The 26,589-nt window shown below is 50.9% G+C and overlaps 4 protein-coding genes across 6 annotated transcripts in view; 3 read left to right on the top strand and 1 right to left on the bottom strand.

Moving 5' to 3' along the window:
* Nucleotides 1-12,238, top strand: part of Rab5c (RAB5C, member RAS oncogene family) — a 23,153-nt gene extending 10,915 nt beyond the window's left edge. Inside the window, exons 2-6 of the mRNA XM_021177575.2 lie at nucleotides 7,083-7,336; nucleotides 8,659-8,810; nucleotides 9,279-9,401; nucleotides 10,392-10,485; nucleotides 11,087-12,238. Of these exons, the coding sequence (XP_021033234.1) occupies nucleotides 7,171-7,336; nucleotides 8,659-8,810; nucleotides 9,279-9,401; nucleotides 10,392-10,485; nucleotides 11,087-11,202 (651 nt within the window). The 5' untranslated portion in view covers nucleotides 7,083-7,170 and the 3' untranslated portion in view covers nucleotides 11,203-12,238. The remainder of the gene's footprint in view (nucleotides 1-7,082; nucleotides 7,337-8,658; nucleotides 8,811-9,278; nucleotides 9,402-10,391; nucleotides 10,486-11,086) is intronic.
* A 385-nt stretch (nucleotides 12,239-12,623) lies between these two features.
* On the bottom strand, nucleotides 12,624-13,271 carry Hspb9 (heat shock protein family B (small) member 9). Its single transcript, XM_021178108.2, has one exon. It carries the CDS (start codon nucleotides 13,254-13,256, stop codon nucleotides 12,750-12,752), a length of 507 nt encoding a protein of 168 aa, XP_021033767.2. The 5' UTR covers nucleotides 13,257-13,271; the 3' UTR covers nucleotides 12,624-12,749.
* Nucleotides 13,272-14,670: 1,399 nt separating this feature from the next.
* Kat2a (lysine acetyltransferase 2A) lies at nucleotides 14,671-22,473 on the top strand. Of its 2 annotated transcripts, none has more exons than XM_021175620.1 (18): nucleotides 14,671-15,051; nucleotides 15,196-15,319; nucleotides 15,664-15,809; nucleotides 15,913-16,002; nucleotides 16,239-16,420; nucleotides 16,506-16,697; nucleotides 17,661-17,767; nucleotides 17,962-18,072; nucleotides 18,165-18,301; nucleotides 18,392-18,600; nucleotides 18,812-18,938; nucleotides 20,176-20,286; nucleotides 20,656-20,799; nucleotides 20,952-21,066; nucleotides 21,154-21,190; nucleotides 21,379-21,442; nucleotides 21,543-21,627; nucleotides 21,784-22,473. In XM_021175620.1, exons 1-18 carry the CDS (start codon nucleotides 14,728-14,730, stop codon nucleotides 21,975-21,977), a joined length of 2,499 nt encoding a protein of 832 aa, XP_021031279.1. In that variant the 5' UTR covers nucleotides 14,671-14,727; the 3' UTR covers nucleotides 21,978-22,473. The 2 variants fall into 2 exon arrangements, with proteins under 2 accessions (XP_021031279.1, XP_021031278.1); XM_021175619.1 differs by having other exon boundaries at nucleotides 18,162-18,301.
* Nucleotides 22,474-22,974: 501 nt separating this feature from the next.
* The window catches only part of Dhx58 (DExH-box helicase 58), an 11,068-nt gene continuing 7,453 nt past the window's right edge, over nucleotides 22,975-26,589 (top strand). The window contains exons 1-7 of one of the 2 annotated variants that reach the window (XM_021176597.2): nucleotides 22,975-23,053; nucleotides 23,155-23,323; nucleotides 23,540-23,741; nucleotides 23,966-24,156; nucleotides 25,082-25,198; nucleotides 25,721-25,847; nucleotides 25,982-26,173. In XM_021176597.2, the coding sequence (XP_021032256.1) occupies nucleotides 23,156-23,323; nucleotides 23,540-23,741; nucleotides 23,966-24,156; nucleotides 25,082-25,198; nucleotides 25,721-25,847; nucleotides 25,982-26,173 (997 nt within the window). In that variant the 5' untranslated portion in view covers nucleotides 22,975-23,053; nucleotide 23,155. Of the gene's footprint in view, nucleotides 23,054-23,154; nucleotides 23,324-23,512; nucleotides 23,742-23,965; nucleotides 24,157-25,081; nucleotides 25,199-25,720; nucleotides 25,848-25,981; nucleotides 26,174-26,589 lie in introns of both variants that reach the window. The other variant, XM_029484186.1, reaches the window with a different exon arrangement.

Raw genomic sequence — 26,589 nt, 5'->3', positions numbered from 1 at the left:
TTTGAACTCAGGGCCTTCGGAAGAGCAGTCAGTGCTCTTAATCGCTGAGCCATCTCTCCAGCCCCAGTGTCACAATTCTTTAGCCCATTGTTAAGTAAGTCTAGGCAATAAACATAGGTTTAACATATATTGAACAAATTATATTTGTATACAGAAGCTCATCCTGTCCCTTATTGACATTTGGGTATGTTTGTTTTCTTGATTGTTTTCCAATTTAGGCAACTTTTTTGTCGTGTTGTTCTGAGTCTTACTAGAGAAAGATAAAAATGGCTTATATGCAAGAGAGGTAACTGGTTCTGTATATATTTTGTTTTGTTTTTTATTTTTGGTTTCAACATGTAGTCCTGGAACTCACTATGTAGATGAGGCTGGCCTCAAATTCGTAGAAATCCACCTACCTCTGCCTTCTAAGTGCAAGGATTAATGGTGTCTGTCAGTATGCCCATTTCTAATCTTTAATTTTTCATTGTTTTATGCAAATTCCATACCATTAGTATTTTGTTTATTACCTTGTAACTTTCAGATACAAAGAAGTTCATGTGCTTATTTAAGTTTATGATTAGCTAAAATTTTAGCTAATTTAAAAAAGTGTTTTCCTGCCTACAGCCATTGTTTTGTTGAAGCATACTTGGGGGCTGTGGAGATGGTACAACATGTTGTTACCAAGTCTGATGGCCTGAATTCAGTCCCCAGAACCCACTCCTGAAAGTTGTTCTCTGACCTCTATGTACACGTGATGGTACATACACCCATGATAAATAAATTGAAAAAAAAAAAAAAAAAAAAAAAATTGGAAATGAAAAAAAAATTGCAGTAACAAAAAAAAAAAAAAAAAAAAAAAAAACATTGAAAACCAACTCCTACTGGGCAGTCTTTAATCCCAGCACTCAGGAGGCAGAGGCAAATGGATCTCTGAGTTCGAGGCCAGCCTGGTTTAAAGAGTGAGCTCCAAGATAGCCAGGGCTACACAGAGAAACCCTGTCTTGGAAAACAAAACAAAACAAAACAAAATGAAAGGAAGGATGGAAAAAGAAAACCAGCTCTTTAACTTGTTATGCTTAGTAGATGTGACTATGTTGATAATTTTGTTTTTTCTTCCATCTCTGATAGGGGAACCTTTCCTAAGTTACATGAGTTTGGGCTCTGCCATCACCTTGCTGTGTGTCCCTGGGCAAGTCACTACACCTTACCTCTGTAATTGACATAGTTAGGCCGATATGGCCTTTTTAGTTCTGGCAAACAAGGAGTCAGAGTTAATTAAGTAACTAGCCTGTAGTTTAATAAGCATGCCACTTGGAACCTTACCTTCCTCTTAATTCTATGTCGGATACTCTGTGTTTACTTAACCTTTACAGAAACCCAATGCAATTAACATTAAATAATACATTTTGTAGATAAGGAACTGAAGCTGAGAATGACCACTTGTATAACTTGGCCAAGATTACAAAACTAACCAGCTGACTGGAGCTGGGTCCAGTACCCCTCTCTGAGCCCTAACCTGATTTTGCTGAGGTCAGGACAGGGGATAGGAGACTCCAGGCTGCTGCTGTTGCCTCTAGCTCTGCAGCTTAGCAGTTCTCTCAGACTGCGCTGGGCCCAAGTGTGTCTTAGTAGTAGTTTCCCTGGGAAGAAAGATCCCTCTTCTGAGACTGTGGGCCAGTCCTCACCTCAGTGCCCTGAGGCCTCTGTATCAGTCCTTGGCTCTGTTTGGCTACCTTTTGATACTGGCTCCCTTAGCCTTTGAACCTAATGACTTCTGCTCAGGCCAGTACACCATTCTCTTTAACTAGTAAGTTTCAGGAGTGGCTCTGCCTTCTCAAGCTCAAGTCTCTGGCTAGACCACCTCCCTAGAGTGCTGGGCAGAGCCATTTCTTAGTCCTGTCCCCACCCGTCCTCAGCAGCTAACCTTAAGTGACTGCATCTCCACCCACCCCTGGCCTACAGTCCGGTTTCTCTAATCTGCTCCCTATTCAGGCTGTGCTCACTTGCAGCGAGAGGAAGTCTCTAAAGCAAACAGGAAGCACCAGAGACACCCACCAGCTGGAATTGCTAGACCTTTTACCAGGAAGGACAGCAGTGTGAAGTCCGGGTATGGAGTAGAGAAAAGAAGCATGAACATTCCTCACAGGGACTGAGAAGGGACGATATTGCCACAGCCCTTGGCGTCTTGAAGGCTTCAGCTTAGAAAAGTGAGGCCCTGCCCCACTCGGTGGTTGCTCATGTATGCTCAGTATGGATTTGTCTGCCTTCCCTTCTCAGCTGGAGCTCAGGTGTGTCAGTCAGCTACTTCTGTTTGCTTCTTTGAGACAGGGTCTCACTCTGTAGTCCTAGCTGGCCTCTAACCTTACACAGCTCCCTATGCCTCTGCCTCTGAGGAGCTGATTTTAAAGCCTTGAGTTCTAGACTCTACCTCCAGAGATTCTGATGTAGATGGTCTAATGTTGATTCTGATGAGAAAAGTGGCCACAGACCTGAGGCACCCAGAGTACAGCAACAATGAAGAGCGATGTCCTGATTGTCCTGTTTCTTGTCCATTCTTGGCCTGTGCACAGAGCTGTAGTGTCCAGGGCCCTGAGCTTCTTGTGTGCTATTGGGAAAAGACATACTAAATATGGTGTTTCCCCAGGTCCTTCCACATGCTGCCTTTCCATGAAAGGCATGAAGTTGGGGTTGGTGTTCACTCTTTTTTTTTTTTTTTTTTTTAATTTTTTTGAGACAGGGTTTCTCTGTGTAGCCCTGGCTGTCCTGGAACTCACTCTGTAGACCAGGCTGGCCTCGAACTCAGAAATTCGCCTGCCTCTGCCTCCCGAGTGCTGGGACTAAAGGCGTGCGCCACCACGCCTGGCGGTGCTCACTCTTGATGGTCTGTGAGTGAACCAGGATTCTTATTGGAGGGCTGGGAATGGGTCTTGAGGGAGTCCTTTGTCATGGGCCTGAAGTTTCACCATTGCCAAACATTCAGGAGAAAAGATTGTTACTCACCCTACGGGCAACTTTGTTGGTGCCTAGCTCTTAAGGACTTGATTTCTTTACTCCAAACAACTTAAACTTATTCTGCTACTTGACTTAAAATATGGAATATCTTTGCTACGAGTTCAGGAGGAAAGGTTCCTTGCACACATATATGTACACCACACATGCATACACGCACTATACACACATGTAAAATTAATTAACTTAATATAAATGTTAACAGTGAATTAATCTGGCAGCTGTATTTCTTTACCTTTGCTAGTCTTCAAAAACAATACAGAGAAGCCAAGATTTATTTCAAGCTATATTTCAATAGCTGGGTAATATTGATTTATAAATAACTCCTATGCAAATTTGCCTACCTACCAGCCATGATCCCAGTTAATACTTACGGATTTAGCTCTCTGCTTTAGATGTTTCTTCCATGATGTCTTCTCAGGCCCCTTCCTTCTCTCCCCAAACTCCAAACTCTTCCTTTCCTCTCTTCCCTTGGCTTAGTGGAAGTTTCTTGCCCAACTGTTGCGTGATCAGCATTTATTGACAAGGCTGAGAATAAATTGTAAGAATTGTTTATACAAATTTGAGACAGATTCTGGACCTAAGCATTACAGTGCTGTGTTTGGATTGAAACAAGATATGAGAGCAGAGAAATCAGCGTTTGAACAACACAACCTTTACACATTACACAAAATATTACGCCTATACATACACACATACACCAATCTACTACATAAACCCATACACAAACACCATGCATACATATACATACACCACACATACATAACATACATATACATACACTGTACATACATATACCACACACACACCACATGCACATGTAGAGAGAATATCTTGTGTATTATATGGGTGCATCATCTGTCAATTAAAAAACTTATGGCCTATAGGAAAGGATAGAATAGAAGGTGGGGCATCCAGTAGGCAGAATTCTGGGACAGAGCCTGGCATGGGAAGAGTCACCAGAGAAACATGAGGAGGAGATATTTGGTCCTTGAGTAGAGGTAACTAGGCATGTGACAGAATGTAGATTGGTATAAATGGATTATTTTAAATTATTAGCTATATGGCCTAGGTATTTGTAGATATATTTTGAGTCTTGGTTGTTATCCCTGGGGAACTTGGGGCTGGGAGGAAAATAGCCTGTTACACACACATATACGTACAGCACACACACATATACATATACCACACCCATATACACCATGCGTGCATATACATATGTCACATACACATGCTACACACACACACATATGCTATACACACTCATACCAGGAGGCAGGACAGCACAGGACATGAATTAATTCACTTTTACCACCCACCAGGGGTATATCTTCTGGTTTTCTAGCCTTGGGAGTAGACGGTGTAAACCTTCCTGAGAACCTGGGTGAGGCCTTTACCTGTTTCAGACATGCTCTTATCGCTGCATTACTTAATGACAAAAATTGTCTTGCTTGGTGCTTTATTGGTTGAAAAGGTCAGACACTTCTGCTCATGTGATCCCTTCTTGGGGCCAGGAAAGCCTCGAGGCAGTAGACCATAAAAAGGGCTGTGAGCACCTGCTCGGGGGTTCCTAGAGGCAGGGCCAGGGGGACAGAAGGACCTTTCAGCAGCCAGTTTAGGCCAACTGGGTAGAACTTGCTCAGTGTACTAGCAAAGCCAGGGCCTGCTTACCAGTCTGTGGAGAAGGTGCTACACTCTGGGCAGACACACTGGCATTAACCCTGATGCGCCTTGTCACTAATTGTCCTGGTTTGACTTAGCTCAGGTGGCTTGTGTGAGGTAACCCAGGAATGCCGTGAGATAGTCACACTCCTGGCGCCTCAAGCTGGGCTTTGTTTGCTTCATGCTAGCTGCTCAAGCCCTGTTTGTATCTCAGTGGTACTTGTAGAGAGTTGGCTGGCTCTGGTCTGAGCCTGGATGAGCACTCCCGGCCAGCCCCACAGATGGCTTCCACATACAGATAAGGTTGAGAATTGTTGGTGAGAACTCATTTTCTCCCTTTCTGGCTTAAAAAAGAAGAAGAATGAGAAGAAGCAGATCACATTCTGGCTGGGCAGGTTTACAGGGCTATGGGTTCCATAGGGACGACACTTGGCTTTCGACTTGTAGGGGCAAGAAGGTTGCTGCCCGTGCCAGTAGTTGTCTCTTTTCCACACCTGCTGTGGTTTCTTGCAGCCAGGGTTTTGCTTGTCTGTTCCCTACCCCACTCCTTCATACTTCTTGTGCTTGAGCTGACGTCTGCCCTGTGTCATGTGCACTCGGGGTAATCACCAACTTGTAAATTCCACTGTGTATCAGGGTCACTTTTGCCAGGTCCGGACCTTGCTGAGCCAGTGGAACTGCTGCAGCCACTCAAAACCAACACCAAGGGTGGGCATGGCCCTCATTGTTCTTCCCCAGCAGGGAGAACAGCCTGATAACAAATGAGCTCCTGTGTAGGAACCCAAGTTACATCCCAGCTCTGTCACTTGTATACTGAATGGCCTTGACCTGGGCACTTACTACTGTCAAGTTATATCTGTAAAAATGGAAGGTTATGTTAAAGCTCCAAAGAGATAATAGTGCAGTTCTGCATGAGTGCTGGCTCTGTCTTTCAGACTGACTTCCTGAAGTAAGTCCTCTGAGTGCCTAGAACATGCATAGGCATTGTGAGGAAGCTCTCCCAGTGAGACTGCACAGGCCTCGTCTTCCCTGTCTGGGTGAATGAGAAAGCATCTTACCTATGCCATGTCTAAATGACATTTCTGGTTAGTAATCAGATTGAAGATTGCAACCCCCACTTCCTTCCTTGTACTTTTGGGGAAGAGGTGGCCCCCATTTCAAAGCTTTTTTCCTTTGGTGCTGCCCAGAAAGGAAACCGTTGCTCCTGGTTAGTGAGTCATTCTTCCTGAAGCTCACTTTTTAAATGAGTTGCTGGGAGATTCTGGATGTGCAAAAGGATTTGAGGCTGAACAAAGCAGGCCCTTTGCTGTCAGCTTCTTGCAGGGGCACAGAGCTTCTTCCCCCAGGCCTCTGTTCATCATGCTCCTGTTCCTGGACCGTAGGGATATATACTCCTCCTGTTCAGGGGCAGGCAGGCCAGCTCTCTCCCTATGTGTGCTCTGTGTCTTTTGGTATGTCCTCTAGAGGCTTCTCATCCTTCTGTGCAGTTTGGAAGCTTCCAAAAAGTTTGAGTTTCTGCAGCTGAGTGGGATCCACAGGGCTGGACCACCAGTTGCTAAGGGTGTGGGTCTCAGTGTCATGTTTGCCTCCAACCACCCCCGCCCTCCCCCTCAGCTTTCTTTGTGTCACCCCTTCCTTTGCCAGCAGAGAATGGAAGCTAGGTCTCTATTTAAAAGGGAGAGCTGGCAGCAGAGACTGGGGGCAGAGCTCCGGCCTCAGAGCATGTTTGGTTTTCTGTGTGGTTTGTTTTTTAATGTGTGTGAGACTGCAGGCCCATCTAAAATGAGAAGACTGGGGAAAGAAGCTGAGGAAGAGCCAGGGGGCATTGCTTTGATTCTGGTATACACAGTTCAGCCTCAGAAAGCCAGGAAAGTCAGTCAGTCGTTCTACTGTGTGGTACAAGCCTGGTCATTCTGATAACAACTCGAACTGGCCAGGCCTTGGTCTCTGAGTGCCCATAAGCACCTTATCTGAGGAGCTGGCTGCCAGGACCTGCTGTGCTTCACCCACCTCCCCACACACTGCTCCTGCGCAGAGTAGGCTTGTGAGCATAGACTACAATCTTATTGTTTGATGACCTAAATCCTAGTTGTCTTCCTGGGCCCTTTTTTGGGGGGGAGAAGGTGGAGCCCAGCGAGCCTAGTGACTCATGCTGGCATTTATTCCTCTCTTGGATTTTGTAAGTGAATTTATGTTTTTGAGAGAAGGAAGTCTGAGTGTTTGCTTAGGACCCATGAGCCCAATATTGAGAAGCCACTTTGCTTGGTACCACTCTACAGGAAAGAGTATAGTTCAGTCTAGGGAAGACTTGCTGTTCAACCCTGTGGAAAGGGCTGGAAGTCTAGCGGCAAGAGCAGTTACCCAGGTCCTCAGGGAGGCACCTGTTGACAGTCGCGTTCTAACTCCTTACTTCTGATTTCTCCCTGCAGTTGGAGGCCTCCCTTTCCATTAAGTGCCTCTTTGCATAGCACCGGCCCCACCTCCACGCTCACTGGTACTACTACAGAGCAGCGCGCCATGGCGGGTCGAGGAGGTGCAGCACGACCCAATGGACCAGCTGCTGGCAACAAGATCTGTCAGTTTAAGCTGGTCCTCTTGGGCGAGTCTGCCGTGGGCAAATCCAGCCTGGTCCTCCGCTTTGTCAAGGGGCAGTTCCACGAGTACCAGGAGAGCACAATTGGAGGTGAGTGAGCAAAGCGAGTTAGGCCAGAGGGGTCTGGAGGAAGGCTGCGCACGCAGAAACCAGATCTGTCTGGCCTGGGAACACCTTTTTGTCAATGGGCCCTGGAGTTGAATCCAGCAGTCAGTCTTCATGCTTGGTCCCAAAAAGCAAGAGTTCTAAGAGTTACCTAGGGATTGAAAACTGGCCTCCTGCTCTGGTCTAGCCTCTTTATTAGTTGTGTGGATTGAGGTCTTCTTTTCCTACAGGGCAATATATATGTCCATTCCTCTGCTGCTGACCTTTGTTCTTTTTCTGATTCCCCATTGGTCAGCATTTAGGATGTGAATAAGCTCTGGACTGACTCAGTCTCTCACGTCCGTAGTCAGTGTGAGCCTCAAGAGGCCAGGGCCACCCTTGGACTTGAGTCATCCTTCTTCTCCGCTCTCTTGGTCGGCAGGAGATTTCCAGGCAGCTGGGAACAGAATGAGCCGTGTCAGCAGTCTCCTCACTGCCTCCTCAGCTCTGTCAGGAGCTAGAGAGGGGGAAGTGAGTTGGCAGCCCAGGCTCCTCAGTGGGCTGGGGGGGCGGGAGGTGGGGAGGAGTGGTAACCAGGAAAACAGCTTCCCACAGAACTGTCATAATCCTCTGCTGGGTCCAGGGTATGGGGAACCCTACCTGCCTACCTGTCTGTCCCAGCTCCAGGATTCTCCTTCAAAGCATGTTTGCCTTAGCCTCTCACATCTGTAGTCAGTGTGAACCTCAAGAGGCCAGAGCCACCCTTGGACTTGAGTCCTTTCTCTGTTCTCTTGGTAGGAGATTTCTAGGCAGCAGTATTCCTGTCTCAGGTGGCATCTGTATTCAAACCACAGGCTGGCTATACAGGAGCGATTCTGGGTCACAGTGGGGATGGTGGCTAGCTGGAGTGCCTGGAGGTGGCAGGGGTGGTTGGGAAGCCAGCCACCCAGCCACAGCCTGGCAGCGTGACAGTGTATATTTCCCAGAGAGAATGCCTTCCCGAAACTGAAGGTCACAGTCACCTGTGAACTAAAATGGGTCTGTGAAGGGCGGTGGAAGGAAGGCTAGGGGGATGAGGTCTTTACCTTTTCAGGCTTGGCATCAGGGTCCCCTCCCTCCCCCATGCCTCCCCTTTCTAGCCCCTGCTGTGCTTTGCAGGATGGCTCTGAAATGGCTCAAGTGCAGGCACTTCCCAGACAACACACAGGAGCACAAGCCCCACCTGCCCCGTGTGGACAGGCTTCTACATGCCAGAAGCAACAAGCAAGAATAAGTCAGGGTGGTTCCCAGTTCTTCCTTGCCTAATGACACCACCTTTTCTCTTGCAGCGGCTTTCCTCACACAGACTGTCTGCTTAGACGATACAACGGTCAAGTTTGAGATCTGGGACACAGCTGGCCAAGAGCGCTATCACAGCCTGGCCCCAATGTACTATCGGGGGGCCCAAGCAGCCATTGTGGTCTATGACATCACCAACACAGTAAAGACTTTCCTTCTTTTCTCTTTGTCCTTCATTTCTGTAAATCCCCAAGAACTGGGTTATCAAAACCTCATTTTGGGGGCTGGAGAGATGGCTCCGCAGTAAAGAGCACTGACAGCTCTTCCAGAGGTCCTGAGTTCAATTCTCAGCAACCACTTGGTGGCTCACAACCATCTGTAATGGGATCCGATGCCCTCTTCTAGAGTGTCTGAAGACAGAGACAATGTACTCACATAGATGAAATAAATCTTAAAAACAAACAAACAAACAACCTCACTTCAGACCACTCAGCCTTCTGTTGGGGGGGGGGTGTATGGGAGGATTTCCTGTTGACTGGAAAAAGATCATAAGAATCTTTAGGGGTGATGTTTCAAATGCCTGTGGCTATACCAGTTTTCATTTGCAACTGAGTAACCCTGAGTAGACTATTTCCTCTGTCCCTTTGACATTTCGATCCTGTCTCCTCAGGATACATTTGCACGGGCTAAGAATTGGGTGAAGGAGTTACAGAGGCAGGCCAGCCCCAACATCGTCATTGCACTAGCGGGGAACAAAGCAGACCTGGCCAGCAAGAGAGCTGTGGAGTTTCAGGTAAAGTGACAGAACTTGGGGAAGGGCGCATTGGCTGCGTAAGGGAGGCCTCCCCAGGCTGCCTGGGCCCTGGAAGGTGGCAGGCAGTGGCAGCTCTCATCTGCTGTCCTCTCAGGACTCAAGCACAGGCCATAAAGGAATTGTCTTTGTGTTGTGGGAGGTGGGTGGATAGGTAATATTTCTGCACATTTGCTTTGTAAGCCAAATGGACTGAAGCAGTACTTTTTTAGGCCATGCATGCATGTAAACTTCAATTACTCCAACAAGGCCTAGAGAATGAGTTTAGTGTCTTTAATCCTAGAAACTCAGCCTCTCTTACCCAGAATTCCCTGGTTTTGGCTTTCCCAAAAATGTACATATCTTTTACTTTACATCATGGATGGGAATATGCTGTGTACCACATGTACTATATGTTACAGTGTCCTATGTTTGTAGGGGTGGGGAGCAGGAAGTATCTCATGTAGTATGTAGCTCAGGCTGCTGGCCTTGAACTCCTAAACCTCTTGTTTCTCCTGGGGTTACAATCATGAGCCTCCACACCCCTCAGTTCATCTTTTGCCAGTTCCTAACTCGATGGCCTCCTGGATTGCTTATAACCGCTGAGGACTAGAGACAGTGCTGCAGGTGGCATCCACATCTGCTCATGCTTTTGTCCAGATGTGCAGGCATAGTGCAGGAGATCTCTCTCCAGAAGGATCTTTCGCCTGGTGATTTTGAAGAGCAAGTAGACAGAGAGGACATAGGGAAGCTATTGATTAAGAATCTGCCAATATTTATGAACTGCAAGGTGTAGCGTGTGAGTGGAGAGCAGATGATGCTGGTGTTTTGGGGAAACCCAGAACAGGGGAACCCTAAGCCCGATACCCCTGCATTTGCCCAGTCAGTCTCTTGATTTATAAGGGCTGAGACCAAGGAAGATCTTATCCTGGGTCTTAGCCCTACCATATGCCATGTTCCCCTCCCACTCTCTTCCTCACATGCCTGAATCAGGAAGCACAAGCCTATGCAGATGACAACAGCTTGCTGTTCATGGAGACGTCTGCCAAGACTGCAATGAACGTGAATGAAATTTTCATGGCAATAGGTAAGTTGTCTCTCCCTGTCCTTCCCCTGAGCAGAACAGGACCCTGTGTGCTAGTCTCTAGTGGGTCTGTGGGATATCTTCCCTAACAGAATTTTTACCATTTAAACTTATAAAGTTGAGCTGGAGAGATGGCTCAGTAGTTAAGAGCACCGGCTGTTCTTCCAGAGGTCATGAGTTCAATTCCTAGCTCACAATCATTGGATCTGATTCTGGTGTGCCAGTGACAGTGTGCTCATATACCTAAAATAAAAAAATTTTAAAATAAAATTAACTGATAAAATTGTCTAGCTGACTCCCAGATGCAAAACTTTCTAATGCCTGGACCAGTCTAAGTGTTATACTCCCTGCCCATGTCAGAGCCTTCCATTGCCATCTCTTCCCCCATAGGACTTTAGCTCATTTGCCTCAGGAATCCTTCTGTCTATGAGTTCAAATTCTGGCAATGCCGGTTGTCACTCTGGTTTTGGGCAAGTTCTCTGCTTCAGTTTCTAGAGACACACAGTATACCTGGCACACAAGCCCTCCAGTATTCTGGTTGTCAGTGATTAGGGGAGAGTGTTAGGGTGACCCCAAAACACATTTCCCCTTCTCTCCCTAACAGCTAAGAAGCTTCCCAAGAATGAGCCCCAGAATGCGGCTGGGGCTCCAGGCCGAACCAGAGGTGTGGATCTGCAGGAGAGCAACCCAGCCAGCCGGAGCCAGTGCTGCAGCAACTGAGCCCCCTTACCTGCCATTGCCCCCACTCCTCCACCACAATGACCCGACTGGAATCTACTCTAACCAATCGCACTTAACAACTCGGGCCACCACTGGGGGCAGGGGAAGGGTCCATCAAGAATTCTCCCCATAACTTTGATCCTAGGCCGGAGGGAGTTATTCCACCTGCACCTTTCTGTACAAATACTAATTCAATTTTAAGTCTTAAGTCACTTTTTTAATATATATGATCTTCTGCTCTTCCCAGTTCCCTTTCTCCTGCTCCCCCACTTGCCCTTTGCTGGTAGTAGCCATGCTCCTGTGCTCCTCATCCATGGGGACAGGGCTTGGAGCAGTCACCCTTCCTTCCCTTCTTGCTGGAGAGCGGACTCAGCAAGAGCACCCACATCCTAACTTGTTGGGAGCGTCTTAGGCTGGGCCAGTGGGCAGGCCCTGAGCTGGGGAAGGGACAGGCTGCTCTTCCCTCAGCTAGCTGTTAATCAGGCTGCAGCCTCCTCCCCAGCTGACTCCCAGCTGGGAGAGAAACCGCAGCATTACTTAAGCATCATTTGTGACAAGCCGGACACCCATGGCCCAGGATCCCTCACCCTTGGTCACTCTGACCTCTGGCTCTGAGCCCTGTTCTGACCAAATCACGATGATGAGTATTTGGGGGTGGGTGGGTAAGGGGGGGGAGTGGGAGGGATGGAACCAACTTTTTCTGTATTTTGTATTGTATGTTTTCTTCACCATGTAACCAATCAGTATCTTGTCAATATAGTCAGCCGATCGATCGACCTCACGCTTGTCTTCCTCGTCCTTCTCTGGCAGCTGATCAGGCCATACGTAGCCTCTGTTTTTCCTGAAGTTAATTTAAATGAATCATCCAATCTCATTAAATGGCTCTACTCCCTGTGTGTGAGGGGATGCTAGTGGTCATGGTAACCAAAAGAAAGAAGCCCTGTTGTTAGTAGTTCTGATGGTGGAAGAGGATAGGACTGACCTGGGGCTGACATCTGTCTCCCCTCAGCTTACATTAAAGGATATGCAACCTGTATTTGAAGATTGTTGGTGTCTGAAGTGACCTGTGAGGGTTTTTTGATAGGACCACATTTAGGACTCAGACCCTTTTTTTTTTTAATATCTCCTCTCCCTGACGAGGAACACCGAGTACTGGTCGTAAGGCCGGTGCTACAGCCCATCACTACCTCTGTCCTTCGTGACACCTCCATGCCAGGTTCAACATTCTGAATAGCTGCTCTCTGCTGCTCCCTGCTGGAGCTATTGCTATTGGCTAAATCCATACACACCCCTAGTTTTTCTCAGGGTCAGAAACTTGATTATTGGTGTACTTACTACCACCTTGAGGTGCCTCCCCTGGTCACCCCACTCCCTACAGCTCCAACCCTTCACCCTCAGGAAAAAAAGCAGAGGGACTTAAGGCTGTTGCACACCTCGGTTTAATACATTAGGGTAGGTTGGAGTGCCTAGGGCCTCCCCTCCTGAGTCTCAGGGCCTAGTCTGTTTGGGCTTCAACTCTTCTCCCGCAGGAAGAACACTGAGAGACTTTAAGGCTTCTTCACACTTTCGTTTTTTAAGGAGCTCTTAGGCTCTCCCCTCCTGGGTTTCTGGGACTGGGCTGTTTGAGCTTCAGGGGGAGGTAGGCACTTGTTTTGTCCCCTGAGCCACAGATGGCCAGAGGGGGTCAGGCTGCAGGTCATGGCTGCAGGATCTAAGGTCGACGGGAGCTGCATTTGTCGGTGAACACTCTGCTCCATGCGGTAGCGGCCCCTGCTCGGGTCATTCGACTCGTGTTGCCGCTGGCCGGTCACCGTCAGATTCTGGCCGTCTATCCGCACCACCAAGTCCTCCGGAGCGAAACCTTGGGCATCCACCTTTATCTGGAAACTTGGTTGCTCACAGCCATTGCCCTGCACCTCATCCCTGAGCAGCCTCACCGGTAGAGTGGCCACTTGATTTCGTTCAGCAAGGGCCACGCTGGGACATCGGGAAGCTACCCGGTTTTCCCCGGGTTCGCACTGCCCGGTGGAGAAACTGCTCCCTACCCGCTGCATCCGAGAGTGCAACTGCTGCCTGAGGGCGCGAGGGCTCCCCAACCCCCCATCCGGGGCGGGTGCGAAGAGGAAGGGCCCGCCCACTCTTCCCATCCAGAAGGGCAAACGCTCTAGTCGCTCTGTCTTATCTTCCTTGCAAGCAGTGCAGCTTTTGTCCAGGACCGGCTTCTGCTTCTCCCTGGACCCTTCTCTCACATCAGAGGGCAGGAAGGACGCTGTGAAGGAACTGGATCACCTGAATGTGCGGGATTACAGCTCCATCCTGGGAGTTGATGGGATTGAGCAACGGGGTTAAAAAGGTCTGGCTTGCTCTGCCCTGCCCTGCCGGGGCCCTGCCTTTTTAAGAATCGGGCCTGGGGCAAGGAAAATTGTTCTCTGGACTAAGCCAAAAAAAGGGGGCCTTCCTGATCTTCCAGGAAGAACTATCCCTGACCTTTCACAGTCTACCTCTACAATGGGAAGAAACTGTCTATTTCTCTGGCTCCCCCCCCCCCCCCCTAAGGAATGGGATGGAAGGGTATGAGGTCAGGAATCCTCTCTAGCTTCAAAACTGGCTAGGCAAGCCAGAAGTGGGGACCACCCCCTACCCTCCGCATCTTCAGTGTTGGTCTCTCTGGTTCTTTAGTTCTCAGCACACACACACACACACCCTCCCCCCACCTCTCTTTCCTGCCCACTCCCAACACACACACAAATGCCCGTGCATGAACACACATTCAGCAGCAGCATAGCCCACAACTATGTCTCTTTGTTCTTTTGAAAATAAAACCGTTTCTGTTTAACAGCAACCCAAGTATAGAAAAAGCTGATTGTCACTGGGCAGTGGTGGTGCATGCCTTTAATTCCAGCACTTGGGAGGCAGAGACAGGCGGATTTCTGAGTTCGAGGTCAGCCTGGTCTACAGAGTGAGTTCCAGGACAGCCAGGGCTTCACAGAGAAACCCTGTCTCGAAAAACAAAAAGACAAAAACTGATTGTTAAAGTTGATTCATATGTGTGAACACCACAGTACAAATAGTAGAATTAATGTTACATTTCATCTCTATTGTAGCTGCAAGCCTTAGCCGGCAGCCACAATGGGGCAGACTTTTGCAATGTGGGAGCCAACCTCAGGCCCAGGCCTGTTCTTCCACCTATGGACTTTAAAAGGGCAGCATCCACAAATCCTCCAGACTGCCAGTGTTCTGGGATGCCTCTTGTTCCCAAGAGGATAGTAATTGTCACTATCTCGGATGGCTTAAAATAGATTAGAATGAAGTAATGGTCAAACCTAGGATGCTCAACCAAGCGACATTTGGTTGTCTGGAACCAAGAAAAAAAAGAAAAGTCTGGACGGCCAAAGGATGGGAAGCGGCAAAGGAAGACTACGACTCCCATCGTGCGCCGGGGCCGCGACGCCTGCGCACTGTGCGCCGGTTGCCCATGCGGCCCTAGGGCTGGGAGCGCGGCGCCGCTCCGCTGCGGGGGAGGCCATGGCGGAACCTTCCCAGGCCCCAAACCCGGTCCCGGCAGCGCAGTCCCGGCCCCTTCAGTCCCCAGCCCCTGCCCCAACTTCGACTCCTGCGCCCAGTCCGGCTTCAGCCTCCACTCCGGCTCCGACTCCGGCACCAGCCCCTGCCCCAGCTGCAGCCCCAGCTGGGAGCACAGGGACTGGGGGGGCCGGGGTAGGAAGTGGGGGGGATCCGGCTCGACCTGGCCTGAGCCAGCAGCAGCGCGCTAGCCAGAGGAAAGCGCAAGTCCGGGGTCTGCCGCGTGCCAAGAAGCTTGAGAAACTAGGGGTCTTCTCAGCTTGCAAGGTGGGGGCGGGGCCTAGGGCGAAAGGGGCGGGGCTTGGGGCATCCAAGGGCTGGGGTGGGAATGGGGGGCGAAGCTCTAGCCATAGAGCCGCTCTTGCGCTTGGGATGCAGTCAGCATCAGGGGACTGATCCTTCCGCCTCCAGGCCAATGAAACCTGCAAGTGTAATGGCTGGAAAAACCCCAAGCCCCCCACCGCACCCCGCATGGACCTCCAGCAGCCAGCTGCCAACCTGAGCGAGTTGTGCCGTAGCTGTGAGCACCCCTTGGGTAAGGCAGGCACCATCTTTGGAGCTGGGGCGGAGAGCAGGAGCCAGGTCCTGTTTGAACAGGGTGACATAAGTACCACAGAGCTTCTTAGAGAAACCAGAAACCTTCTAAGGAAATATTGGGTAGGGAATAAATGTGAATGTCCCATGGAAGGAAAAAAGGAGATCTGCCTTGGTAGCAGGGAGCTACCAAGGGCTGATGGGAGAACTGAGAACACTGGGTCTCCCTGTCTGTCAAGAATTGGAGAATCAAGGGTGTGTCTCTGGCTAGTTCAGAGGAGGTACAGGAATCAAGCCCCGTGGAGCTCTTCTGTTCTTCCCAGCCCTAATGCAACCATCTTGCAGCGGACCATGTGTCCCACCTGGAGAATGTGTCAGAGGACGAGATTAACCGGCTCTTGGGAATGGTAGTAGATGTAGAAAATCTGTTCATGTCTGTTCACAAGGAAGAGGACACAGACACCAAACAAGTCTATTTCTACCTCTTCAAGGTGAGTTCTCACAGAGTAAAGATGGTGAAGCTTTGGTGTGTGTTGGGGATCCTGCTCTCTGAGCTCTGCTACTCCTGTTTTTCCCCATCCCTCTTCCTTACAGCTCTTGCGGAAGTGCATCCTGCAGATGACACGGCCAGTGGTGGAGGGGTCTCTAGGCAGCCCCCCATTTGAGAAGCCTAACATTGAACAGGTAGGACGGGCATGTAGCAGGATTAAAGGCGACTTAAGAGGGTGGACAGTCTGGTTTATTTCCTCAAGCAGAGAACAGGAGAGAGGTTCGAGGAAGGGACATGATGTTTGCTGACCTCAGAGTGGGTGTGGAAGTTGGAAGGGTCAGAGGTTCTCTTCACAGAGTCCCTCCTATTTGACATGCCTCTGTTGGCTGTCCACACCTCCTCCTGATTTTGTCCCCTCCTTACTCCTCAGGGTGTACTGAACTTTGTGCAGTACAAATTTAGCCACCTGGCCCCCCGAGAGCGCCAGACAATGTTTGAGCTCTCAAAGATGTTCCTGCTCTGCCTTAACTACTGGAAGCTGGAGACCCCTGCTCAATTCCGGCAGCGGTCCCAGTCTGAGGATGTCGCTACCTACAAAGTCAATTATACCAGGTAAGCCCAGGCAGGGCCTTACAGGGAAGGCTTGCACAGCCAGTCTGGTGGTCTCCACCCTCACCTGCCGCTCCACCTCCCCCAGATGGCTCTGTTACTGCCACGTGCCCCAGAGCTGCGACAGCCTCCCCCGCTACGAGACCACCCACGTGTTTGGCCGAAGCCTTCTGCGGTCCATTTTCACTGTCACCCGCCGGCAGCTACTGGAAAAATTTCGGGTGGAGAAGGACAAACTGGTGCCTGAGAAGAGGACCCTCATCCTCACTCACTTCCCCAAGTAAGGCTCAGTCTGGCCTCCTGGGATTTTACCCCAAATTCATGTCCTTGCTGTTGTCCCCTTTTTTCCAGGAAGGCTTCCTGGATTGGTCCCTCCTCTCCCTCCATGGGCCTTCTGGGATCTGGGTGTCTACCTGGCAGATTTGCCCATGGCCCAGAAGCTACTTGCTAGTATGTGCTAGTCTGGGGATGGCAGGTACATGGCCCAAGCTAACGCTACACTCTTTCAGCCCCCTGATAGATAGATTGTTACTAATAGTTTCCTCTGGGTGTGTAGATACCACCCCAGAGCCCCTCCTACCACAGTGCTCTGAGAAGTCTAGAGTTTCCTTTTTTTGTTTGTTTGTTTTTTTGTTTTTTTCCAGACAGAGTTTCTCTGTATAGCCCTGGCTGTCCTGGAACTCACTTTGTAGACCAGGCTGGCCTTGAACTCAGAAATCTGCCTGTCTCTGCCTCTCAAGTGCTGAGATTAAAGGCGTGCGCCACCACGCCCGGCTTAGAGTTTACTTTTGAAGTGAAGCCATTACCTATCTCTGTGCCTCTGTTGTTCCACATCTTCTTCCCATTTGAATCTGGGAACAAGCATGTGGGAACAAGAGGTGACAAGATTGGCTCATTCTAGACCAATCTGATAGAGAGGGGACTAAGGCAATTCAGGTGACTGGGTGGGTGCCCTGCCTAGCCACACAGCATAGGATGGCATCCGCTCAGACCCATTCTCCTTGGCCACACATCATGACAGAATTGGGTCTCCAGTCTCAATCCTGGCTATGTCCTATCCTGAGCAGAAGGGGACCTGATCCCCACTCAACATACTAAGCCTTCTCAGACAGCAGAAGCTGCTGTCTCCTCCCACCCACTGAGAACAGGGTCTGTCTGTCTGGCCTCTCATCCCTCTGGGGTCTGGCCCAGGCAACTCCTCATTGAAGGCTGGAGTTGTGGGACAGTTGTACCCTCCCTACAGATTTCTGTCCATGCTTGAGGAAGAGATCTACGGGGCAAATTCTCCCATCTGGGAGTCAGGCTTCACCATGCCACCTTCGGAGGGGACACAGCTGGTGCCCCGGCCAGGTAAGTGGCACAATAGCTCTACAGGGTCTGCTCGGCCGCCCTGGCCTGCTGCCTCTGGGATAATAGTGGTGGGGTATGGTAGCAACGGGAAGATACCTTGGGGCTCAGACTGGATGCTTCTAAAGGCCCTGCCATGCCCTCTCCGCCACACCCTCCACTTGAAGCCCCCATCCTTGATTTCCTCTCTCTTGCAGCCACGGTCAGTGCAACAGTTGTACCCAGCACACCCATCTTCAGTCCTTCCATGGGTGGAGGCAGCAACAGCTCCCTAAGCCTAGATTCCGCAGGGACTGAGCCCATGCCAGGTGGGTACTTGGCCACTGACCACTGGCCCACATTCACCCTTGCCTCCACATTTCCTGCTACCCCGGGGTGACCCTGTCATCCTCCCCAGCAGGGGAGAAGAGGAAGCTTCCCGAGAGCCTGACCCTGGAGGATGCCAAGCGGCTCCGCGTGATGGGGGACATCCCCATGGAGCTGGTCAATGAGGTCATGCTGACGATCACTGACCCCGCTGCCATGCTGGGGCCTGAGGTAGGGAGCCCAGTCTGTCGACCTGTGGGGGAGGGGATCCCCACCCCCACCCCACCCCAAGGCCCTTGCTTTGCACCTTCTCCTGCCTAGACAAGCCTGCTTTCGGCCAACGCAGCTCGAGATGAGACGGCTCGCCTGGAAGAACGGCGAGGGATCATCGAGTTCCACGTCATTGGCAACTCCCTGACGCCCAAGGCCAACCGGCGCGTGCTGCTCTGGCTCGTGGGGCTGCAGAATGTCTTTTCCCACCAGCTGCCGCGAATGCCCAAGGAATATATCGCCCGCCTCGTCTTTGACCCGTGAGTCCCTAGGGAGGACCTCAGCCCCTGAGCTGCTTCTCTTCCCATCCCACTACACCGGACACTCTCTTAATAACAGGGCTCCACCTTTCAGGGTTCCATTCCTGCCCTCTGTTCTCATCCCTAATGACACTTCCCTCTTTCAGGGCTGAGGGACCTGGGGAGCGAGGAGAGGACAGGTGAGTTCCATGACATGTCCCCTCTCTCTTAGGAAGCACAAGACCCTGGCCTTGATCAAGGATGGGCGGGTCATCGGTGGCATTTGCTTCCGCATGTTTCCCACTCAGGGCTTCACGGAAATCGTCTTCTGTGCCGTTACCTCAAATGAGCAGGTCAAGGTGAGCACAGTGCCCCTGGGCACGACCCCGTTCTGAATATGGACCAAGCCAGCCAAAATGGCAGGGTGCTGCTCTGTGCCCCAGCCCTTCTTGTATCGACCAGACATTTCCACATACTCCCACAGGGTGGCAGCTTTATCTTGATAACTGATCATTGAGAAAATACTGGTTTTAAAAAAAAAAGTACCACGCTGGGCAATGGTGGTGTATGCCTTTAATCCAAGCACTTGAGAGGCAGAGACAGGGATCTCTCCACGTTCAAGGCCAGCCTGGTCTACTGTGTGAGTTCCAGGACAGCCAGGGCTACACAGAGAAACCCTGTCCTGAGGAAACAAACAAGAAAAAGTACCCAAAGCAGCAGTGATTTTTGTTTTGTTTGTTTTGTTTTGTTCTTTTCTGATGTTGGGATAGAATGCAGGGCCCTGTGCACACTAGGCAAATGCTCTACCAGTGAGTTCTACTCCCAACAATCAATATTTTTATGTTAACCTTAGGGACTGGTTCAGAGAAGGGCTCATGTAGCCAAGTCCAGCCTTAAGCACCCTGTGTAATCCAAGGGACCTTAGACTTGTGATCCACTTCTCCTTGCCTCCAGATTGCTAGGGTTACAGGTGTGTACCACCACACCAGGTCTTATCCATTGCCAGGGATTGAACCCAGGTCTTTGTGCACTCTGAGCAGGTGTTGTACTAACTGAGCTCTACCCCAAGGCAACCACACTTTTAAAGTGACCCTTGGTTTCTTCACAGGAACATTTCCATACCTTGGGGAAGTTGATAGTCCCAGCTTCTGTCTTTTTTCACAACAAACTACTTTTGGGCTTTTCGTTCTCCTGTTTTGTGTCCTGACATGAACAGGCCTCTGTGACCCCTTTCTGCTCCCCCCCTTTATTCTAAAACCCCAGGTGTGGGGCCAACAGCGGTGTTGGGTTGGAGCCCACCTCTGCTGCATCCGTCCGTGGTCCACTGACCTCAGACTGTTCTTTGTGTAACTGGCTTTCAGGGATTTTTTTTGGGTTTTTTTGGTGTTGTTTTTCCTGTGAAGTGGGGCTTTTAATACCTGGTCGTGGGCTAACTGTCAAATGGGTCTTTGAAGACTCAAGTGCTGAGTCTGGCCCTGAGCAAGCACCTAGAAATCCTTCCCTCCCCCTCCACAAACACTGATCCTCTGATAGCCACCTGTCCTCTCTGCCTTGGCTTCCCCATCTCCTTTCCACCCTGTTCCATCTTCCCCACAGGGCTATGGCACCCACCTGATGAACCACCTAAAGGAATACCACATCAAACACAGCATCCTCTACTTTCTCACCTATGCTGACGAGTACGCCATTGGCTACTTCAAAAAGCAGGTAAGCCTTGGTCTCACCAGGCTCATACCTGCTGCCTGGGGCCCTGATTTGTGTGTGCAGCATCCAGTAGTAGAGTCCCCTGGCACCAGTGAGAAAGGGCCCACCCCTTTCTGTCTTCTCCCTACCTTTGCCACCCAGTGAAGAACAAGGCCAGGGATTGGAAGGTCCTTTGGGGGATGGCAAGAGGTGAGGAGCAGCTGGCCTGCAGCTTTTGCAGGGGCAGGGACGGTTCTCACACTGCTACCCTGATGTTCAGAGATACAGGAAGAGACGCACTATGTGCTGTCTTCTCAGTCAATCCTGGAGAAGTGGCTGTGAACGTTAGCGAGTCCTTGCTGATGGACTGTGTTAACTCTCCACTGCATCTAGGGCTTCTCCAAAGACATCAAGGTGCCCAAGAGCCGCTATCTGGGCTACATCAAGGACTATGAAGGAGCGACGCTGATGGAGTGTGAGCTGAATCCCCGCATCCCCTACACAGAGCTGTCCCACATCATCAAGAAACAGAAAGAGGTGTGTATGTCTATGAGTGGCAGAGACAGGCCAGGTTTTAGGTTCCTGCCCTGCCTCTTAGAAAAAGCCAAAAGTAAATGTTACCATTTACTGACCATGGTCTTGGGGGTGACTGGGCCTGAGTTGGCCCCCTCAGACCCTCGCTTCCTCAGATCATCAAGAAGTTGATTGAGCGCAAACAGGCACAGATCCGCAAGGTCTACCCTGGACTCAGCTGCTTCAAAGAGGGAGTGAGGCAGATCCCGGTGGAGAGCGTCCCTGGCATTCGTGAGCAGGGGCCTTGGCTGAGAGGGCAGGGGGGCATTCTCAGGGCATGGGCAGGCATTCTGAGGGATGCTTTCTCCCCCTCTGCAGGAGAGACAGGCTGGAAGCCACTGGGAAAGGAGAAGGGGTAAGTGTCCATTCAGTCAAGGGGGAGTGACCTCAGGAATGGAGGCATGCGTGCGTGCGTGCGTGCGTGCGTGCGTGCGTGCGTGCGTGCGTGCGTGCGTGCGTGCGTGCGTGTGTGTGTGTGTGTGTGTGTGTGTGTGGTAGGGCAAGAAGGACCCAGACCGCAGCCTTGGTTTCTGTCATTTCCAGCAAGGAGCTTAAGGACCCTGATCAGCTGTATACGACCCTCAAAAACCTGCTGGCTCAGATCAAGGTGGGAGGCCAAGGTCCTCTTGTCGGTAACTGAAGTGGGTGGCCGTCTTCGGTTGGGCAGTGAACACTGGGCCTGTCCTCAGCTCCTCTGTTCTCTCTAGTCACACCCCAGTGCCTGGCCCTTCATGGAACCTGTGAAGAAGTCAGAGGCTCCTGACTACTACGAGGTTATCCGTTTCCCCATTGGTGAGGACCCTTGTACTCACTCCCCAGCCTGAGCCCCCAGTCTGACAGGGTAGCCCGACTCCTGTCTGCGCTGAGTCAGGCAACCCACCATGGTGGGCAGCCCCAGTGATAGCCCTTCACCTCTTAAAGTCATGTGCCTTCTCTCTCGTGACCCAGACCTGAAGACCATGACAGAACGGTTGCGCAGTCGCTACTACGTGACCCGGAAGCTCTTCGTCGCTGACCTGCAGCGGGTCATTGCCAACTGCCGGGAGTACAATCCCCCAGACAGCGAATACTGTCGCTGCGCCAGTGCCCTGGAGAAGTTCTTCTACTTCAAGCTCAAAGAGGGAGGGCTCATCGACAAGTAGCCCCCAGCTGGGATCCGCAACATCCACCTCCATCTCCTCAGATCCGTTTGGGTGCTCCCGGCCCCCTCTCCTGGACTCAGCTGGAGGAACTCCAGCCAGGGACCCCAGATCTTACAGACTTTCAGGCCAGCAGGCACTCACTCCCAAGCCAGCAGCTCTCTTTCCACCTTCCTTGCATCCCACCTCGGGGAGATGTCTGGTCTGGGGCCAGCCCCTTGTAAAATGTCTGGTGGCCAGGGCATGAACTGTTGGTCCTTATAGAGCCATGCAGGCTGAGCATCCTGAGCCTGGTCCCCATCCATGCCTGTTTCCCAGGGCCAGGACTATTCAGTGAGTAGGCTTCACATGGAAACAGCCCAGACCGGAGGAACCATGAGGGGCCTTGGCTCATCCTACACTGTTGTCTATCTGTCCCCCCAGGATTGGGGGCAGGAGGACCATTCATTCCTTGGCATTAATCCCTCGGAGGGAACAATAAAGCTTTTTTTTTCCCCTGTGTGATTGTTTTTTGGGGGGGGGGGGTCCGGCTTCAGACTTAGCAGGCTGACCTTTGCTTCTCTAGTCCTGACTCTTCTAACCTGAAAGCCTAACTTCAGGCTACACTGGTGCCACTGACCCCTGCAATATATAGTGGGGTGATGAACCTGGCTGACGGCCATCCCTCACCTCCTCTGCTTCAATAACTTCCAGCCTGTCTCCCCTGCAAAGGGAAACTAAGAGCTTGTCCTTAATGCCTGCCTATTTCCTGACTCCTGGTCCAGGAAACAGGCAGCCAAGGTCAGCACCTCCAGGCCTTAAGCTCAGCCCAGATGGGCAGTGTTACTGCCAACTGAAAACAGATGAGGAAATAGAGAACCCAGGAGCAGTGACAGCCTATTCCTGTCAGCATCTCCCTTGCCAGTCTTCGATTTTTTTTTTTTTTTTTTTTGATGGCTGGGTTGGGCTCCAGCTCTGGCTGGCTCCTCCCCTTGTTTCAGTTTCATTTCTAGAGCTCCAGAAGCCTCCGCAGAGACCAGGCTAGTCTGCTGCTATTCATTTCCAAACCCCATCCTAATCCTGGCCAGTGCAGGCTCCAGGTCGGTATCTACGAGTTCTTGGCTAAGAACAGCCTCTGCAGCTTAGTGGGCTGGCTGGGAGGAAGGGGACAGTACGTGTTCTGATCTCTCTGCCATTCCAGAATGGAGCTGCGACCCTACCAGTGGGAAGTGATCTTACCTGCTCTGGAGGGCAAGAATATCATTATATGGCTGCCCACGGGTGCTGGGAAGACCCGGGCAGCTGCCTTTGTGGCCAAGAGGCATCTAGAGACGGTAGACAGAGGCAAGGTGGTGGTACTGGTCAATAGGGTGAGTGGTCTGCCCTTCCTGAAGTGGGGTCTCTTAGCTCATCTCTTCTAGATGACCGCTCTGCCAGGTCTCCTCTCCTGGGTTCAGGAGATGGCTGGTTCCTGAACCGTGTCCTGACATCTTGCGCCTCCCAGCTTCCCCCACCCCAACTCCCAACAACTGCCATTTCCCACCCCCACCCCAATCCAGGTTCTCTTCATTCCTCTTGACTCCAAGGTACACCTGGTGAACCAGCACGCTGAGGAGTTCAGGCGCATGCTGGATAAACACTGGACCGTAACAACCCTGAGTGGGGACATGGGATCCCGAGCTGGCTTTGGCCTGATGGCTCGGAGCCACGACCTGCTCATCTGCACGGCAGAGTTGTTACAGTTGGCACTCAACAGCTCTGAGGAGGATGAACACGTAGAGCTCAGAGGTGAGGGGGAAAGCCGCGACCTGCTCACAGGACGGGCTCCCGGGCAAGCAAGCCCCCTTCCTCTAGCCCAGCCTTGCTCTCATTCCTCCCTGCTCCCTGTCTGGGACCCAGCCTAAAGTAGGGAAGGGAAGAGGAACTCTTCAGAGAAGAATGAGGACTTCACGAAAGTGCTGTGAGAAAGAAGCACCAGCGGCAGCCGTCCACTGTCTCTCATGTGTCCCCAGAATTCTCGTTGATTGTGGTGGACGAGTGTCACCACACCCACAAGGACACCGTCTACAACACCATCTTGAGCCGGTACCTAGAACAGAAGCTGAAGAAGGAAGAGCCCCTCCCCCAGGTCCTGGGTCTCACAGCCTCCCCAGGCACTGGAGGGGCCACCAAGCTCCAAGGGGCCATTGATCACATCCTACAGGTCAGCTGAGCCCCTCCCACCATAGATCTTTGCTTGTCTTACCTCCCAGTCCTACTAAATATATTCTTCATACTGTGGCTATGCTGGTCTCTTCCGCTACCTTGAGCATATGAGGCTTGTGGGACCCTTTGAACTTACTACTATTCCTTTGGCCTGGAAATGCCCTTGCTTTTGAACCTCCATCAGATTCCTTTTCACCATTCAGTGATCAGCCCTGTCATTGTCACAGTCTCCCCTAGCCATCCCCACTACTCTGTCATAGAGCTAGTTTTAATTATTTTTGGAGTTCGTTCGTGCTATAAACTGGAAGCTGTTTGACCTGGGAACTATGAAAATGGGAACTGCTTTTTCTTTCGTTCTTTCAAGATTTATCATGCCTACAGCATTCTGCCTGCAGGTATGCCTACAGGCCAGAAGAGGGCACCAGATCTCATTAGAGATGGTCATGAACCACCATGTGGTTGCTGAGACTTAAACTCAGGATCTCTGGAAGAGCAGCAATCAACCAGTGCTCTTAACCTCTGAGTCATCTCTCCAGCCCTCTTTGCTGATATTCAATTGTTTCTTCATGGTCATTTGAATCTAAGTTCCTCTTGCTCATCAATGTGAGAGTATCAGTCACGGGATGCACTTTAGACTTTTTTTTTTTTTTGAGACAGGGTTTCTCTGTGTAGCCTTGGCTGTCTTGGAACTCACCTTGTGGACCAGGCTGGCCTCGAACTCAGAAATCCGCCTGCCTCTGCCTCCCAAGTGCTGGGATTAAAGGCGTGCGCCACCACACCCGGCTCACTTCAGACTTTTTGAAATGAATCCTAACTTCCAGTGGAGTGGCCCTGCCTCAGGCTTTTCTGTCCGTAGCCAGGACCCCGCCTCCCTCAAATTCTGCCTGACTCCTCTTTCCATGATGCCTTTCTGTTGCCTCTAGCTTTGTGCGAATTTGGATACGTGCCACATCATGTCGCCAAAGAATTGCTACTCCCAGCTGCTGATGCATAACCCAAAGCCCTGCAAGCAGTATGACCTCTGCCAAAGGCGCGCACAGGTGTGTGAGGGGCCACAGGGCAGGCTTGGGGTCTGGTGCCGAGTTAGAACACCTAGGCACGGGCCCTGACTCCACCTTCCCCGATTCTTGTTACTTCAGGCCCCTTGCCTATGCCTCTGTTGCTCCAACCTACCTTATCTGTGCTTTGAGGCACCCATAGCCCAAGTCCATAGCCTACTGTTCAGATTGGCTCATGGTACTGTCAAGCCACGAAGCAAGGGGATGCTTGGTGTTGAGGCTGGACCAGTTCGCATCCTTAGTACTGACACTCACTGATGTCTGTAATGACAGGGCTAACCCAGGGCTCTCGGCATCACTGTGCCCAGGCCACAAGGCAAAGGTATAGACATAGGTGAGACAATAGAAGCTGCATACAGGGATCTGATCCCTGTCTCCAGCCAGGATGCCTCACACCCAAGCCTTTGAAGTTCTCACTCTCAAGGAAGTGCACTGAGTCCTACTTAATCCTTAACCCTCCCATGAGTGTGGGAATCCCCCATCCCCTCACTTCTTCTTGTTCAGGATCCTTTTGGGGACTTGCTAAAAAAGCTTATGAACCAAATCCACCAACAACTAGAGATGCCTGACTTGAAGCAACAATTTGGGACCCAGATGTATGAGCAGCAAGTGGTACAGTTGTGCAAGGATGGTGAGAGGGGCAGCTTGCGAGCCTGTCTAGGCGGGGTGTTTGGGGGCGGAGCCTTAAGGGGCGGAGTTTCTGTCTGGGTGGACCTTTGGGGGATGGAAGAGCCTCCAAATTGACCCTGCACCTCTTTCCCGCAGCGGCAGAGGCTGGGCTCCAGGAACAGCGGGTGTATGCGCTGCATTTGCGACGCTACAATGATGCGCTATTTATCCACGATACTGTCCGTGCCCGGGACGCTCTTGACATGTTGCAAGATTTTTACGACAGAGAACGCACCACAAAAACACAGATGGTGCGTGCTGAAAGCTGGCTGCTGAAGCTGTTTGATGGTGAGGCATAACAGGGTTGGAACTGCTTGAGAGCTTAAGGTCATTTGTATCTAGGCAGCTACCAGGACCCAAGGAGAGTCCTGGGTCTCTATTTTCCTAACTAAACCAACCCTAAGGCTGCTAGTATGGCAAACTTGTTTCCTCAAGTGTGACAGTTTGCAACAAGTAAAAACGAAGTTGGGTAATTAACAGAGATATTTCAATTTCTTATTACATTGATTGATTAATTAATTGATTGGGGAGAGGAGGTGTATTGGTGTGTGTGCGCATGTGCCACAGCAGCATGGGTAGAGGTCAGAAGACAGCTTTTAGAAGTCTGTTCTCGGGGCTGGTGAGATGGCTCAGTGGGTAAGAGCACCCGACTGCTCTTCCGAAGGTCCAGAGTTCAAATCCCAGCAACCACATGGTGGCTCACA

The sequence above is a fragment of the Mus caroli genome, chromosome 11 (assembly GCF_900094665.2).
Source record: "Mus caroli chromosome 11, CAROLI_EIJ_v1.1, whole genome shotgun sequence".
Taxonomy (NCBI): Eukaryota; Metazoa; Chordata; class Mammalia; order Rodentia; family Muridae; genus Mus; species Mus caroli.
The sequence above is the reverse complement of the archived record's forward strand: the minus strand, read 5'-3'. Positions and strand labels throughout refer to the sequence as shown.

Coding starts and splice junctions, on each gene's coding strand:
- Hspb9 (XM_021178108.2), bottom strand. CDS start 13,256: ATGCAGCGGGTAGGGAGCAGTTTCTCCACCGGGCAGTGCGAACCCGGG.
- Kat2a (XM_021175619.1), top strand. CDS start 14,728: ATGGCGGAACCTTCCCAGGCCCCAAACCCGGTCCCGGCAGCGCAGTCC. Junction 15,052..15,195: donor GGGTCTTCTCAGCTTGCAAG/GTGGGGGCGGGG, acceptor TTCCGCCTCCAG/GCCAATGAAACCTGCAAGTG. Junction 16,421..16,505: donor TACAAAGTCAATTATACCAG/GTAAGCCCAGGC, acceptor CACCTCCCCCAG/ATGGCTCTGTTACTGCCACG.